Source organism: Canis lupus, chromosome 4 (genome assembly GCF_048164855.1).
Source record: "Canis lupus baileyi chromosome 4, mCanLup2.hap1, whole genome shotgun sequence".
NCBI classification, from domain to species: domain Eukaryota; kingdom Metazoa; phylum Chordata; class Mammalia; order Carnivora; family Canidae; genus Canis; species Canis lupus.
Genome location: NC_132841.1, coordinates 70,382,594 through 70,397,642, shown reverse-complemented (window position 1 = coordinate 70,397,642; position 15,049 = coordinate 70,382,594). Strand labels below are relative to the sequence as shown.

Below are 15,049 nucleotides of genomic sequence, written 5' to 3'. Positions count from 1 at the left end.
ACAGTTCAGAATTCCACAGTCCTTTCTCTGCCATGCTTCCAACTGAGATGGCAGACATCCCTTCAAGGCCAAGTTAGGTTATACCAACAATAAAGCCACCTGGACAGTGGCTTTTAGTTCACCCGCCTTTCTACTTCTTATTGCTCTGATAACCCTCATGGTACCAACACACAGAAACTAGTCCTCTGCATTCTTGAGCTTACACCTTCTAGTCCAGGTACCTTGGCACTGGCTTTGCTGACTGTGCCTTCCGTGTGTGTGCTTCTCTTCTGCCCTGAAGGTGCTATGTCGTCAAAGACCGCTGTGATCTGCCCTGGGAGGCAATCCAGCTTAGGGTTAAACTATCACCCAGGCATGTGGGAGACACATTGACTAATCCATCACCCATTTCCAAGGCCCTCTTGCCAAGGCCAGCTTCAAGGGCATGTGACCAGTTTAGTCGGACAGGGCTCAAACACTCGGGAAGGCCCCATGTTTGGTTTAATATTCGCTCAGTGCCACTTTGGAATTCTTAATTCTGTGCTTGGACTTTTGTTTTGAAAGCAAGTTTGATTGGAAAATGGAGCACGCACACGAACAGAGGAAATGCTCACTGTGTCCCTTCTACTATGCCGCCACATTTGCACAGAATGTTTCTGTTGCCCCATGAACATGTAATTTAGGTGGACCCGTGATGTGTGGGAGTTCAGTGAGTCAAAGCCAAAGTGAGTATGAGGTAGATGTCTGTTGCCCATCACTGTGTAAGTGACAGCCCTGAGAGGTCATACGCTCCATTTGAACCAGAACTTACTTCCAACACAAAAAGAAACACAAATGACCAAGAAACACTATCATATCTTTTTTACTAGTGGTGTCACTTCTCTGCATTAGCCATCTACTTACCCTGAAAATAATAATATGAAAGGAAAGAAAAAGATAGAACCACTCGTATTTCTTCTTTTCACCATTTCTCTTTACTCATTAGTGAACTAAAGGTAGCATGTACTGATAGAATGTTCATGTATCAAGAAGTGAATTAAGAACAGTTGAGTTCGTTTTGTGCAGTGTTTCTACTGTTCTGGTAGGAATGAAATACATATGTTAAGTATATATGCATGTATGAGTTCTGAAATACAAGTTGCATGATTTCAGCAATTCCAGTTACCAGCTAAAGATTAGCAATAAAATTCACACTTTAAAATTTATTTTAAAATTTAAATTTTAAAATTCTATTTCTTTTTTACTTAGAACATTAAATAGCAAATAAAATATGTTATAATAAGAAAAAGGTTGCAGAAGAAAGGATATGTTCATGCATTAGTGTCTTTAATAGCATTTTCCGCCCTGGTTTGTGAATAATGAGCCCTCTATTTTTATTTTGTCCTATGCCCCATAAATTATTTAGCCAGCCATGTCTCTTCCTTAACTATTTTCATTACAGAGGTTGGCAAAGCTAAAAACTTGACTTCCCAGCATCCTTTGCAATTAGCAATAGCCATGTGACCAAATTCTGGCCAATGAGACATAGTGAAGTAAGTGAAGTAGTTGGGAAGCCTGGAGGAAAACTGAAATTACTGGTTCAAGGAGCAGACCTTGGCTGTGCTGCACTTTCCTGTTCTGAACCTCCTTCAACACTAACATCATATTTGGAGCTATGCAGCCATCTTGTGACCATTAGGCAATAAACGAGAACAGAAAGCCAAAAGGCTACAAAAGTTGGAGTGAAAAGCTAAAAAAGAGTCAATGTCCTTGAGAGCCTTGTTGAGCTGCTCATCCAATACCAGCAGCCCTCAATCAAGACTTTTTATGTGAGAAAAATAACTTGCTACTAATTTTAATCCCTGTAAGCCTTTCTATTGATGTAGTCTTTTTATTGCCAATGGCCACGTGGGCTATAGGGTGCCTACCTGTTCTCAGGGCTTTTTATAAAAAAAAAAGACAACTCCTCCTGCTTCTAACTATCATTTCCATCATCAAGTCTCTAGGCCAGTCTCTTACGCTAGTGAGGGAGGTGGGGAGGTAAATGTCACATCAGCTTTCCATTCCTGGTCCCTTCCCTCTCCATTTGCTCCTGTGATCCAGCACTCCTCTTAGTGCCCCCCAAACAGAAGGCTTTGTGATGATCAATCAGTGTAAGTGCGTACCTGGTAGAGGCAGCCTCAGACACACCCTAGAACCATTCACAGCTCAGCCTCAGCCCAGTCAGGTCATCATGTAACTTCTACAATGGCAATAACTTCACTTTCTCACAATTAAGGTAAAATAATAGTGATTGAAGTTAACCAAAATGAAAAGAGAATTGACATCAAACCCCATAAGTAACATCAGAAGAAAACTTAGTTATGGAGACTTTCAGAATCATTTTTTGTTTGCTTGTTTGTTTTGTTTTGTTTTCTTTTCTTTTATAACCATCTCAACTTTGGTCAAGGCAGAAACCCAGTTTCTTTGCCACCGAGTAGCCCACACTGTCATCTCCTTGGAGACTGGCACTCATATGATTTCAGCACAATAGAGGTTTAGTAATTAAGTACATAATTCCAGAAAAGCAAGGGCAAACAGGGGGCTCAGATCCTCATTAGGTGAGATGACACATGGCTGGCCCTTGGCCATCAGCCTGGCTATTATTAGGACATGTTAACAAGGCTGCTGCTGTCACACCGCTTTGTGTGTGTCTAAGTTTGGCATATCAATTTAGAACTGAGTCTTAGTTATTTTTATTAGAAGAAAGTTAGTTGAAACAACATTTCCCAGCAAGAATTAAATGTTTTATTATTTAGCAATTTCCTCCAAATGGTAATAGCTTAAATATTTACCAGGGACTTTTAGGGAGCTCCTGTCTTTTACTAGATGACTTTGTATTGAACTTTATCTGGGAACATGGGTCAAAGTCCTCACTCATCAGCTTATTGCAAAGTCAACCAAACTTCTGAGTTAGCTACATTTTCTGTTTTTTCCCCTCCCTGCTTTCAGCACAGGAAAGACACAGAATTTGCTGTGTTTGGCTCTCTCTAGATACCATGGTTAACATTCTGATGGAGGAATTTGAAATCACAGACTGAAAAGATATCCCTACCACAATGCAGTTTTACAATAAAATACCACAGCAATCACTCCAGAGTTGGAATAGATTTTAAAGCGTGGAAGTCACCCTCAGATGAGATGAAACCATGACAGATTTCACCCTATAGGATTATGATATCAATTGGATGAAATTATGTTGTGTAAATGGTAAAGCACCTCATAGATGCAAGATTATCTTGAGAAAATCAGTACCTTCTCCTTTTGTATTGCCTTTATGTGAGGAATTTGAGGGCATGCTGGCTGTTAAAGTCCAGCTTTTAGTTTAGATCTGATGCCTAAAAGAAACCGTCCTCCTGGTATAATAGGGTGATCATAAGAGCTGAACTTCTGATATACAGGTGTGACAAGTACTGTTACTAAATAACCTTACAAAGAAGAGATCTGTTTCCACTTTGCAGAGACACTTCAGTAAGCACCTCTCCCTGCTTGGCCAACAGTAGTTCCTACTACATTGAAATGAATGTCTTCCCCTTGTACACATGAGCAAGGGTTAACCTCCGGCAAGATCTTACAGATTAAGTCACATGGAAACAGCACACTGAGTCAGTGGGTTAGACACATTGCAGAGCATCTGGATAAGCCAGATAATTTGTGCAACATGCTCTTATCAGCAGCCTTCTCCAGCACATCTGTGGCTTACTGGAAGCTGCTTTTGTGTGGAGTCTATTTTTCTATATTCTACTCAGTGTTGGCAGAAAGGGACCAAATGTTTCAATTAAGAGGAAAGGTAAGGCAGTGATAATGAAGAACCTATACTCATAAATACCCATCAATGATACCCATCTGTTTCCAAGTTTGTCTTAATCCTTAGAAAAGTTTAAGATCAAGACTTTTGTACTGAAGCAAGGCCTGCCTTGAGGTCATCTTCCCAGTAGATCTAGGTCTTTTTGGAAAAAAAAAAAGAGAGAGAGAGAGAGAGAGAGAGAGCCTTGAACATTTATACTAGGGCAGAGTATTTAAGAGTGTCCTTGTGCTAAAGATGTCTCATCATGGACCTGCCTACCTCACACAGAAGTTCTCCTAATGGCCTCCACCAGGCCAGATCAGGCCACATAGTTGTGAGCTCTTGGTGAGGTCAAACATGACTGAATCAAGAACAAGGAGAGGTAAAGGGTAGAAGGTATGACCCAAGGGTTCAAAATGATTTTTGTACTAGATTTCAGTAGAGGTCATTCTGATACAGGTCATATCCCTTGGATTCCCATTAAACTCCCAGGAAGGGAATACGTGTATTTCAGAGAGAGGAGAATAAGGCATTAAAAGATAACAGACAATTAAAAAAAAAGATAACAGACAATAGTTTACTCATAGTCCTATTTCACAGATTTCCACCTTCTCTTCATCTTTGTGACAATCCAGAATGTACTAATATTTGCTCACCTTAGACCGATAGATCTTATACCTTGACTCTAACACATCAACTCAAAGTTGGGATCGACTGTAAGAATAAATTGATGCTAACACATGAAATTCGCCATTCCAGTTTATTGAAATGAGTAAATTTATAGCTTTATTTGCATACAGAAAAGTGCACAATAAGTATGTACAAAACAGTTGTGTGGCTGATCATCATTTTCAAAATTTGTCTACTTCCAAAAATTTAACTACCTTGAAATAATTGCCTCCAGGTGAGCATATTCAGGTATTTGGACACATAAAACACTATTTTAAGTCTGTGTTTATAATGACTGAGTAGGAAGCCAGATGGGAAAGTATGCCATACACGATCAGCTATTACCATTAAACATAAAACCACAGGACTTTAGCTTGGACTACTTGGGGCTAATCAATAAAGGTTCAGGAGGTCACCATCTTATTGAGATCCTGAGCAGTCATTCTCTTCTACTGAAAGGTAACATTGTATGGTTGATTATCACCCACAGAACCTGAGTATTAGAGGTCAAGAGACAACATTTAAAAACCCAACATAAACATAACAAAATGAAACTCATTTTGGCAGGAACAAATCCTTCAGAACTGCTAACAATATGACTGGAAATGAACTGGGAGAGTTTCCAAGGTTATAAGGAGAAAAATACTGCAGACATTAGATTTTCAATGATAACACCACATGCTCGTTCTACAGCTTCTCTCCTCTCACCCACCCACCCATTTATCCTCCTACTAACTGTGAGATTGTGGCTTCAAGCAAGTTTTCCAGTTACTTGATAAAGGTCTAGCATGACCAAATAAGCACCTAATATGTTTGGCACAATCACATGGAACTTTCTGATGTGTTGCTCTTCAGAGTATAGTCCTTCATTGATGAGGTCAATTTTTCTTTCATTTTCTTCAACATGAACTGCTCTTCTGGAACTTCAGCTCAAGAGGATGGCCTCCTACTCCATGGAAAGGATAAAGGGTGTGTCCATTTGCAATCTTAGTTATGGGGTTTAGCAATTACTGAGAAGGCAGAGACATTTCAGATCCATGAATCATTAGATTTTTTTTTTTTTTTTTTGCCCCATAAAACTCTGTTGCTTGTGAAAGGGAAGTTATGTTATATGAACCTGGGAACAAAACTGACTGAAAAAAGAATCAGAGGGAAGAAGAGAGGAGAGACAAGTAATGCTTTTCCCTCATTTGCACGATCTAGCAGGAGATTAGAAAAAAAATTTTTTTTTGCCCTTCAGAGAAAATAATATTCAAGAAGAGAAGTTATATTTTTAAAAAGGTTTGTAAGTGTGTCAGATTCCCAAGTGTCTAAGAGAAGTTGGACTTGCTTCCATTTTACTTTAAAAATTCTCTATAAATGTGGATATGAAGCAAGATTAAAAAACATGCCTGCTTTTAACTTTTAGGTTTTATGCTGTAAAACGGAACCCCAGACAACTTTGAACAGTAAGGATTTTAAAATTTATTCAAAACAGTGTCATCTGAGGAGTTGTGGTGGCTGCGTCTCCTAACCAGAGGGTACGCAGTAGAGTGTTCTAGAAGGTTCTAGGAACACAATAGGCAATGGTTCAAGTGGGGAAACTACTTCATTTACATTTAAGCTAGAGAATTTAGGTTCTTAATTTATTTAAAGCCATAGATTCAGTTTAGCTTTAATCTAAACAGAAAAGTGAAAGGCATTTTACAAGTGGAAGAGGCAACAAGAAATAAGGCAACAGATAATATGTCAAAGCTGGAACAAGAGCAGAGGTCAGGACGTGTCTGGCTATTAGCTTTGTCCTTGAGTACTAAGGCCAACCTTTTTGTTCCTCTGGGTAGTCAGCATATCAAGTTCCTAGAGAAGTGCAAAGAAGAAACAAACCATGGTTATAACTTTTGGATTAAATATCGGTGTATTAAATATCAAGTCATCATTTTAAAACCTCAATAATAGTATCTCCTAGGGCTCATGTGAGAGGCTTTAGTAAGATAATAAATAAATACAGAACCTGTAATAAAGTGATTAACACCCATGTTCAATAATGTTAGCTATTTTCTCCCATGATAATGCTCCCCGACCCCCAATCCCAAACTGTAAGTTTAGCAAGTTCACCAAAATAATCTTTCCTTCATGATCTAAGAAAGAAAGGGCCTCCAAGGAGACCTTTCATCAATTCAGTTTAGTGCAAAGAGTCCTCCTCGACTCTGGATGCAGTTTATTCCTTTCCATCTGTCCATATTTACCTCCCTTGGAGATGAGGTGAAAATGAGTCTCTGATAAGACTTCTAGCCCTTCAGTATATTTTACTGTTCTCTCAGCATTAGAAACTGCAGGCTTTCTGAAACATGGAGCTCTTCCTCAGCATCTGAGGGGAATTCTTAGGGCTAGAGCAGAGCCCAAGAACTTGTCTTTTCAATAATCTCAGCCTGTTCTCTGAAGCAGACTTTACAGAAAAGCCCTTTAAGAAATATTGTAATTCTAGAAGTCAAGTGAGGGGCAACAATCCGAATTGCATATAAAGTCAATATATTGTTCATGTCAGATTTAAGATGTTTATCTACTTAAAATAATTAAATTCTAGATGGGTCAAGACAGAGTTTAGGAGACCCACCTGGATGGGGCAAGGCTGAAAAAAAAAGGGGGGGGTTGGTTCCTTTCATCCTTTTTATTGTTCTCCCCTACTAGCTATGACCCTTCCTCCTCTAAAATGTGGACAAGTCTTCTTCCACTGACTTCAATCTTCTAAGATCAAATGAAGCTGCTTCCACTCACTGCTGATAAAGAAAAGGTCATGCCAAGCCCTCCCATGGTCTCAGTCTCAGGTAACAGTTACACCTAATAACTCACCTAGGATAAAGTATACTAGTGAAAGCCACCTGCAGACTCATCTGGTCATATGCTGCTTTTGAAGAAGCTATGGGCAACTGTCACCACTTTCGCATTCAATATCCTCAGACTAGTTTAGACTACTTTTGAGATCACTCAAAGAGAAATAAGTTGATTTGGGAGGCAGCATATGTTTAGCGGACCTGTTCTTCAAAAAGTCTTCAGATTTCAAACCTTCTTTAGAAATCAAATAACTACTAGGAAGCTTTGCAGTCACTTCAATATGAAGGTAAAAAAAAAAAAACCCTCAAACAATTAGAAAGCTATTATGTGTTATATGAGTCTTATTGTCATAGAGAAGTGTTATTTTGAAATGTCAAAAACATAGGATATGATAGAAATCCATATCCCATGGGGATATTACTATTTTTGTAGCATGTATAATTCTATTCTTAAATGCTCAGCTTAGTCATTACTGAATTAGTTAAGCATAGATTCCCGTCTATTACTTCTAAGTTACAGAGATTTAACCTTGTATCAATTCTAAAATTAAAATTTCACCCTCACCCCCTGGGCCATGCTGCCTTATCAAACCTAAGCTTAGTAGGATCTTCTACTTACAGAAGTCAGGCAAAAGGATTTCCAAAAGGATCCCTATATACATCAGAAGATGTGGGTTGAGAAGCTTTTATCTATGAAGATAAAACCATCCAGTCAATAAGTTTAATTACAGTTATGAAGGAAAAAAAAACCTTATAATTAATAATTAAGACTTCTCAAATTCCTTTCAAAATCACTTAAGTCACAGACAAATCCGATATTATATGGGTCTATGATATTATATGATTTCTGTTTTCCTGCTTACAATTTGTGATGCATATTTATTATTTACATCAAAGTCAGGGTTCACATGAATGATGTTTGCCTTCCCCAAATGAAAGGTACCTGTTTTTATGAGCTAAAAGATCATGGGTGGGAAATTGGGAATCTAAATCCTTGAAAGACTTTTTAAAAAGATTTTATATATTTATTCATGAGAGACACACAAAGAGAGAGGCAGAAACATAGGCAGAGGAAGAAGCAGCCTCTCTGTGGGGAACCTGATGCGGGACTTGATCCTAGAACCCGGGGATCATGACCTGAGCCAAAGGCAGACACTCAACCACTGGGCCATCCAGGTGCCTCTCCTTGAAAGATTTTTAAATATAGTATTATTTTGGCTCAGTTTTCTCCCAAAATGCTTTTGTGAGCCAGGCAAAGTGAGATACGAATGATATTTTCTATATGAAACTAATTTCTCAAGCTCAAGATGATAGCCCCTGCAAAAAAAGTCTCTCCTCAGTTTGAGTTGATGTTTTCACTGTGATGGTTCTCAATGATAAACCTAAACATCCTTTAGTACCAAAAACTTATTATACAAACAAGATTAATTCACGACACAGTAGCTCTGTGTGGCATGTACTCTGGAACAACAGCTTCTAGTAGTTGATACTTACAGAGGCTTGTGAGGAACTAAAAGAATCTTTAGAGAAAGGGTTCTCAAATGTGTTGTCAGCAGATTTGGTAACTGGCAGGGAACCTTGTCTGGGAGCTGGCTTTGGTGGTTCTAGAAGGCAAGAAACACCAAGAAGTCAGTAGACAAATTTTTCCCAAATATAGGCAAAAGTCCCCCAGTCAAGCTTATCTCAGAAATTAAGTTCCATACTTTTGGAATTTACATCATGGAACAAAAATCACCACCAAATACTAGGACTCCCTGTGATTGTTGCAGGCAAATTCGTCAGAAGAGGAGGCTGTGCACATGGACCTGAAGTGAAAGAGATTCAGAATTCCCTCACTAAGGCCGTGGAGTGTGGCTGAGGCTCTGTTGCACGACCTTCCAGGCGCCACAACCCACTGAATTTCAATAGTTCTTGGCAGCCCTTTTAGGAATTGTCACAAGAGGGCAGCATTGGGCCAGCCCTTAGAAACAGCTAAGGTAATAAGCTCGCTCCATAAGGGAAATGGCAAGTTGTCTCCATCACCACTGATTACCAAAGAAAGCAAGAGTCAGGCTATTGGCAGGTGGGAGAGGGTTCTTCTAAGGACTCTGTGGGCCCATACAAGAGTGGAAATACTCGTTGGTACAATAGACAGAGAAGTGAGTAGCTCACCATTGATCTTTTTCAACAGCTGATTAGCATCAAAGTCATCATGGTCTGCATTCTCCTGAGGAATGCCAACCTTGCTGTTGAAATAACTGGAGAAGGCACTTGAAGTCCCAGAGGAAGTCTGTTCTCCCTTCCTTGCAGGCACAGCAGGTGGCTGTCGCAGTTGGAAGTCCTTAAACATTTCTTTCACTTCTTTGACTTCTTTATCCCCAAGTGGGTCCAAGGCAGTGAAGGCATCACTGGAGATGTCCTTCGGAGGGCCAGTTCTGGGAGGTGGTTGAGGAGGAGCAACCAGAAGAGAGGAGAGCATAGAAGGGGACTGGGTAGACACAGCAGAAGCTGGAAAAATATTGCTCTGGAAAGGGTTCCCCAAAGGGCTTGTTGAGGACCAAGTATTGGGTGCCATAGATGCTGATGGGCCCCAAACAACAGGGGCTGGAGGGGAAGTTGAGGCTGCAAAGGATGAAGGCTGGTTCCAACCTGGAACAGCTGGGCTTGTGGTAAAAACAACTGGCTGGCCGAATCCTGAAGGCTGACCACTCATCATGGCTCCCGGGACCACTGAAGTGGACTGATTGAAGACTAAAGACGTTGGGTTCCAGGGGCCTGCCTGAGGGGGGCCAACCGGGATACCACCTGAAGGAAGCAGGGGAAAGCAATTTATCAGGACACAAGCTTGAAGAGGATTCTTGAGTTTCAGAAAATATGACTCTCTGAGGGGCATTTACCAGGCATCTACATAGCAAACACCATCCTGAAGCCTTAAGGCTGACATGGAAGAAAAGGTCTCGAGAAACTAAATCATTCTAAAGATAAACTAGCTAATACAGAATAGCTGGTATTCACACGTTGGTTGCATTTGAAGCCCTTTTTTTTTCTACCAGAGATTTTTAAACTTTTCTCATTAGAAGGGCACTACACTCCATAAGGACCTAGTCATGGAAAAACGAGTGCTTATCAAACCGCTACATTTCAAACAGCTAGGACAGAGCCTGTCAATAGCATGAACGTGTTTGTTGAGGGAATATATTTAATAAACAAGCCATACTGATTGCGAAGTAGTTAATGAAGATAATCCATTGGGTACTCTGAGTCATTGATTTGATCTTTTCATTTGGCAGCTGGCTCCTGTCTGGAGTCTTATGGAAACCAGCTATCACGCATGTATATTAGGCCTCAGCATGCTTGCATCCTGAAGAAACCATTTCAGTTTCCTTGCTTTTAAATGCTGCCAAGGTTGACACAGCTATATAAAAGGATGATAAAATTTGGTTGATGCCAAGATAGTTTCAGACTTTTATACATATAAATGGAGGAAAGGCTGGTTATCCTGGGAGAGCTGTTTCGAATAAAAGTGCTTCCTGCCATGTGTCACTCACTAAACCTTGCCAGAAGTCAGAACACGATACTTAAGAGAGGAAGGGAGGGAGAGAAGACAACACAAAGCAAAAACAAAACAAAACAAAACAACAACAACAAAAACCAACCCAAAACCCTAAAACCCAAACCCCTCTCCAAAGCCCCCAACCCCCCAAAAACCCCAAACCTTCTGAAGTAACTAATTGCCTGTGTCCAAGCATCTAATCTTTTTGCAGGATTGGCTCCATCTCCTGCATCTTTGCCATGTCGATTAAGGATTGAAGAAATCACTAAAAATGTGGGTTTCTCCAACGTTTCCCACCTCTTTTTGAGAAGCTCATTCCTTATATCTTGTTCTAATATGTAGGACGTTTTCTTTTCTGTCTCTTCCCAAATATATTAATGACCCAGTTAAACTGCCACCACAAACAAAAAACCCCTAAATTCAGCCTCATACCTATTCATGAATGATGCCCTGCTCTCAAAATCTGCTTGCTTTGAGCTTTAGAGTAAGAGCATTCTTTAGTTATGAAAGTTTTCTAACTGAACTAGGAAAAGGCCTCCAAACTTCTAACTTGGGTTAGGAATGTTTTTGTTTCCAGAGTGAGAAATATTTTGAAAGTGATGTTCAGGGGCTGATGTAGCAAGATACTTTATCTTAAATTTTCTTAGTATTGGAAATTGATGTTACTTGACTCCACTGTATGAGCATGAATGCTAGCCATCTGGCCATGATGCATGGTGTGCTCACAAACAGTGGTAGGTTTCAGAAAAGGTCATCTTACTAAATTAACATGATTATTTTTGAGGTTAGGGAGCTGGGTACCAGAAATGAATTATTAAAATTGGGAAGCTCACAGTCTGTGACAACTAAAACTCAGGGATACCAGCTGCAAATCCAGTGCCCTGGTCTCCTGTTCTGCCTCCTTGGCATCAATATATAGGACTATTTTTTTAACGGAAATTAATTCAAATAGTAATTTCATAGGTACAGAAATTAGACTTAATTTATACTAAAGGGTATGCACATTGTTTCACAACTAATCAAGGGAGAAGTCCTCTCACATTCCACAACAGTGGCTTCTAAAAGTGGCCTGGGTTTGAGTGAAGCTATTGCTAAGACGTTACAACAAAACTATTTAAATTTTGTTAACCAAAGCCAAAGTCACTCAATAATTTACACCAAACTAGATGTACAGATTGGGTAGAATTTTTATCATTTTTCACGCTGGGTGACTTGCTTTCCCTTAGGAAGATGTATGGCTTTAGTCATAGATGGTACTGGTGGGAGTGGTGGTGGTTAAAGAGAAAAATGTGATATCTGCTGGGAATTCAAGGTTTCTCAGCATATGCTTATGCCAGCCTTCATTCCCATCTGATGGATTCCATGCATTGTGTTTCCAAGATATTTAAGGCCCTGCTGGAGAAAGTGGAGGCAAGAGGTAAGGAAAGGGAAAGAGTGGGTATGAGACGTTAATTTTATTACCTCCTGACGCTAGATTAAAACACGGGGTAGCTATCAACGCTGAAGCCTCAGCTTTCTACAATGCTGTCTCCCCACCCCCAGTTCTCCAGAAGAGACAGTCCCCCCACCCAGCTGGGTCTAACGGAAGCGAGACCTACAACCTTCCATGGTTTGGCGGAGGATCCCTGCTAGTGGACAGGGGCTATACTGTAGAGCTCAGTTTGAGTCCCATGTCCAAACTTGGAAGAATCATCAGTATTCTGCAGTTGTATACTCCAAGGCCTCAACAGGGGCACCTAGCCAAAAAGCTTCACTTCGTCTGAATAAATTAACAGTTATAGGGTCCAGCTGTATTTTTGAGCTGACTTGTTAAATATTGGCTGTAAAAATTCTTCGGGGCATTGATATTAGACTGTCAAGCTCTGTGATGTGATCTAGTCGCAGGCAGTGCATACAAACTCTCAAGCCTTCTGCAAGGAAAAGCACCAACCAGCTCCACTTGCAGGGGCAGGAAAATGGGGAAGCCTCACAAGAGACGTGAAGCGTTTCGGGACACTCTTGATGGTATAAATGCAAGAACAAGTTGGATTCCCACGCCTGCATTGATTTTGGCCACTCAACAGTTGGGTAACAACCTCCTCCTGCCGCCATGCTCCAGATAAGATTAAACCGATTTAAGATGACAAAGTGAAACTATTTTCCTTTGCCGGAAAGCAGCAAGGGAAACAAAAAAATAGGGTCCTGATGATTGACTCCGCAGGAGACAGAGAAAACCAAGAGCTCTGGTCAAATTTTACAAAGTGAGGGAGAGAGTCCCTCTTCATCCATAGCTCCCCCCCCCCCACCCCGCCCAAGACAGAGCGTGTCTGGAGCTTGTAGAAGTGCCAAGAAGCAAAACAACAAAGAGAATCCTCAGCAGGACAGCAAGGACTATTGTCGGGGTTTCTGAAGATTGTACCACGGAGGCAGAAAAGCACTGGAGGCTGTGGGCAAACACCAGCGGGGCCAGTCCTCAGCCAAGTGGCCTTCCCCAGTGTCCTGCTACAGAGTGGCTCAGTGGCTCATGTGAGCTAGACGCATTGATGAATGAGCACCGGCACATCCTAGGCATCTGGTCAAATCCCATCTCTTCCCGTATCTCCCTGTTCTTTTTGACTTCAGGTTTCTAGCATTTGTCTTTTAACTCTAATAAAACACTCAGCCAAAATATTGGCAAGGAGCAGCTAAGGCTTAAGTATTCAGAGACTGATCGGGATATACGCCTGTCTCAAACCCCTTGTATGCCTAGCAACAGAGCTGGGCTGAGAGCCCAAGACTTTGATCATATGACTTACGCTTGCTTGGGACTTAACTTATATCCCTTTCTGGGATAGGACAGGATATCCTGTCCAAGAAGCGTATCAGTTTAATAGGGGATAGATCTTCGATCTAGTAATGGCAACTTACACAGCAGACGTGCATGTCACCAGTTTTTTCCAATACAGATGATAGATGAGGCTCTCAGCTCTGCCTCGGTTCTCCAAGGAAGCTGGTCTGAGCTTCAGAATCCCTTACAGTTGTCTTCTGTAAGCCATTGCCAGTTGGCTCAGGTAAGCGCAATATCAAAAATGGTTTTCTTCCCACATGCCAACTACAGGGGCCAAATTTCAGTTGTGAGTCAAAAGTAACCAAATGAGGGTGAGGGAGGTCTACGAAAGTCAAAGTGGGAGAAAGCCTCCTTGGGATGCTCAGGTCTTGATGTCCCTGGAACCCGTATGGATATGAAGTACCTTCCTCCTGTGCATTGTAATCTTATGAGTGCAAGCAACAGAGGCAAATCTAACTCAATCTCTAAGCACCTACCTAGACCCGCAAGGGGCCCCACTGGGGTGGAAGCACTTGTTTTGAAGAGATCCAGAGGGTTGGTCTGTAGGGTTGCAGATTGTCCTGTAGGTGATGTCTGGCCTGGAGGTTCTGAGACGGGAGGGGTAAAGATGTCTGATGCAAGCAAGTCTTTTGCTGGAGACTGACAGGGCAGAGAGGGAGACCCAAGAGTTACTCAGTAATAGTGAAAGACAGTTTCATTCTGTCTCCTATCCTGTACCTCAAATTTAGGAACCACAAAAAGAAAAACCTTTTCCTCTTACTGGGAAACTACTACAAAAAGCCAAAGCTCCCCTCTCCTTTCCTCCACCCCCAGAAAGACAGATCCCTGCAATGCACAGATACTGGTTCTTGGTAACTGATGTAAAGACGACTCTCAAGGTGAAATCTATTTTACTCATTTACGCCTTTGTATCCGTCTGGTCTCTTTGTCAGATAAAAGCTTGAAGCTGGGAAAGTAAGGACAACTTTAAATAAATAGGTAACCTACATATTTTTTATTCTTCTACTGGGTTTAAATGAGTCTGCCTAAAGATAATACTATAGTCTAATTATTAGGCCAGCCTGCATGAGTTTTTTAAAAATATATTCCCAGAAACCACATTTTAAATTGCTTTTGAATGAACTGGTAATAGTAAATATATAAATGTCTTTTAAAGCAATGGCTTATTCAGTCAACGGTGAATAGAGGAGGCAAACTCAAGAATTTCCCTCCACCGCCTTGGCCCTTAACGCAATATGAGGGGTGTGTGGGGCGTGCGTTAGTGTGGGGAAGGTCCACGAGGCATAACAAAGAATCCCTGCCCTCCCCTTCCAGAACATGACGATCAAACTTACCAGAGTTATAGAAGCATAGCAGCATTAAAAATGGAAAAACTTGTGTTTAGTTAATAATAAGTGACAAGACATGCAAACGGAAAGCAGGGTGTGAAAACACTGCTGAGTGAGAAG

At 40.9% G+C, this 15,049-nt stretch overlaps 1 protein-coding gene across 4 annotated transcripts in view; it reads right to left on the bottom strand.

Moving 5' to 3' along the window:
- Positions 1 to 4,530: 4,530 nt before the first annotated feature.
- Positions 4,531 to 15,049, bottom strand: part of DAB2 (DAB adaptor protein 2) — a 50,479-nt gene continuing 39,960 nt past the window's right edge. For 3 of the 4 annotated variants that reach the window (XM_072824806.1, XM_072824809.1, XM_072824807.1), the window contains 5 exons: positions 14,078 to 14,240; positions 9,415 to 10,047; positions 8,758 to 8,867; positions 7,883 to 7,953; positions 4,531 to 6,289 (listed from right to left, as the gene is read on the bottom strand). In XM_072824806.1, the coding sequence (XP_072680907.1) occupies positions 7,888 to 7,953; positions 8,758 to 8,867; positions 9,415 to 10,047; positions 14,078 to 14,240 (972 nt within the window). In that variant the 3' untranslated portion in view covers positions 4,531 to 6,289; positions 7,883 to 7,887. The remainder of the gene's footprint in view (positions 6,290 to 7,882; positions 7,954 to 8,757; positions 8,868 to 9,414; positions 10,048 to 14,077; positions 14,241 to 15,049) is intronic. The other variant, XM_072824808.1, reaches the window with a different exon arrangement.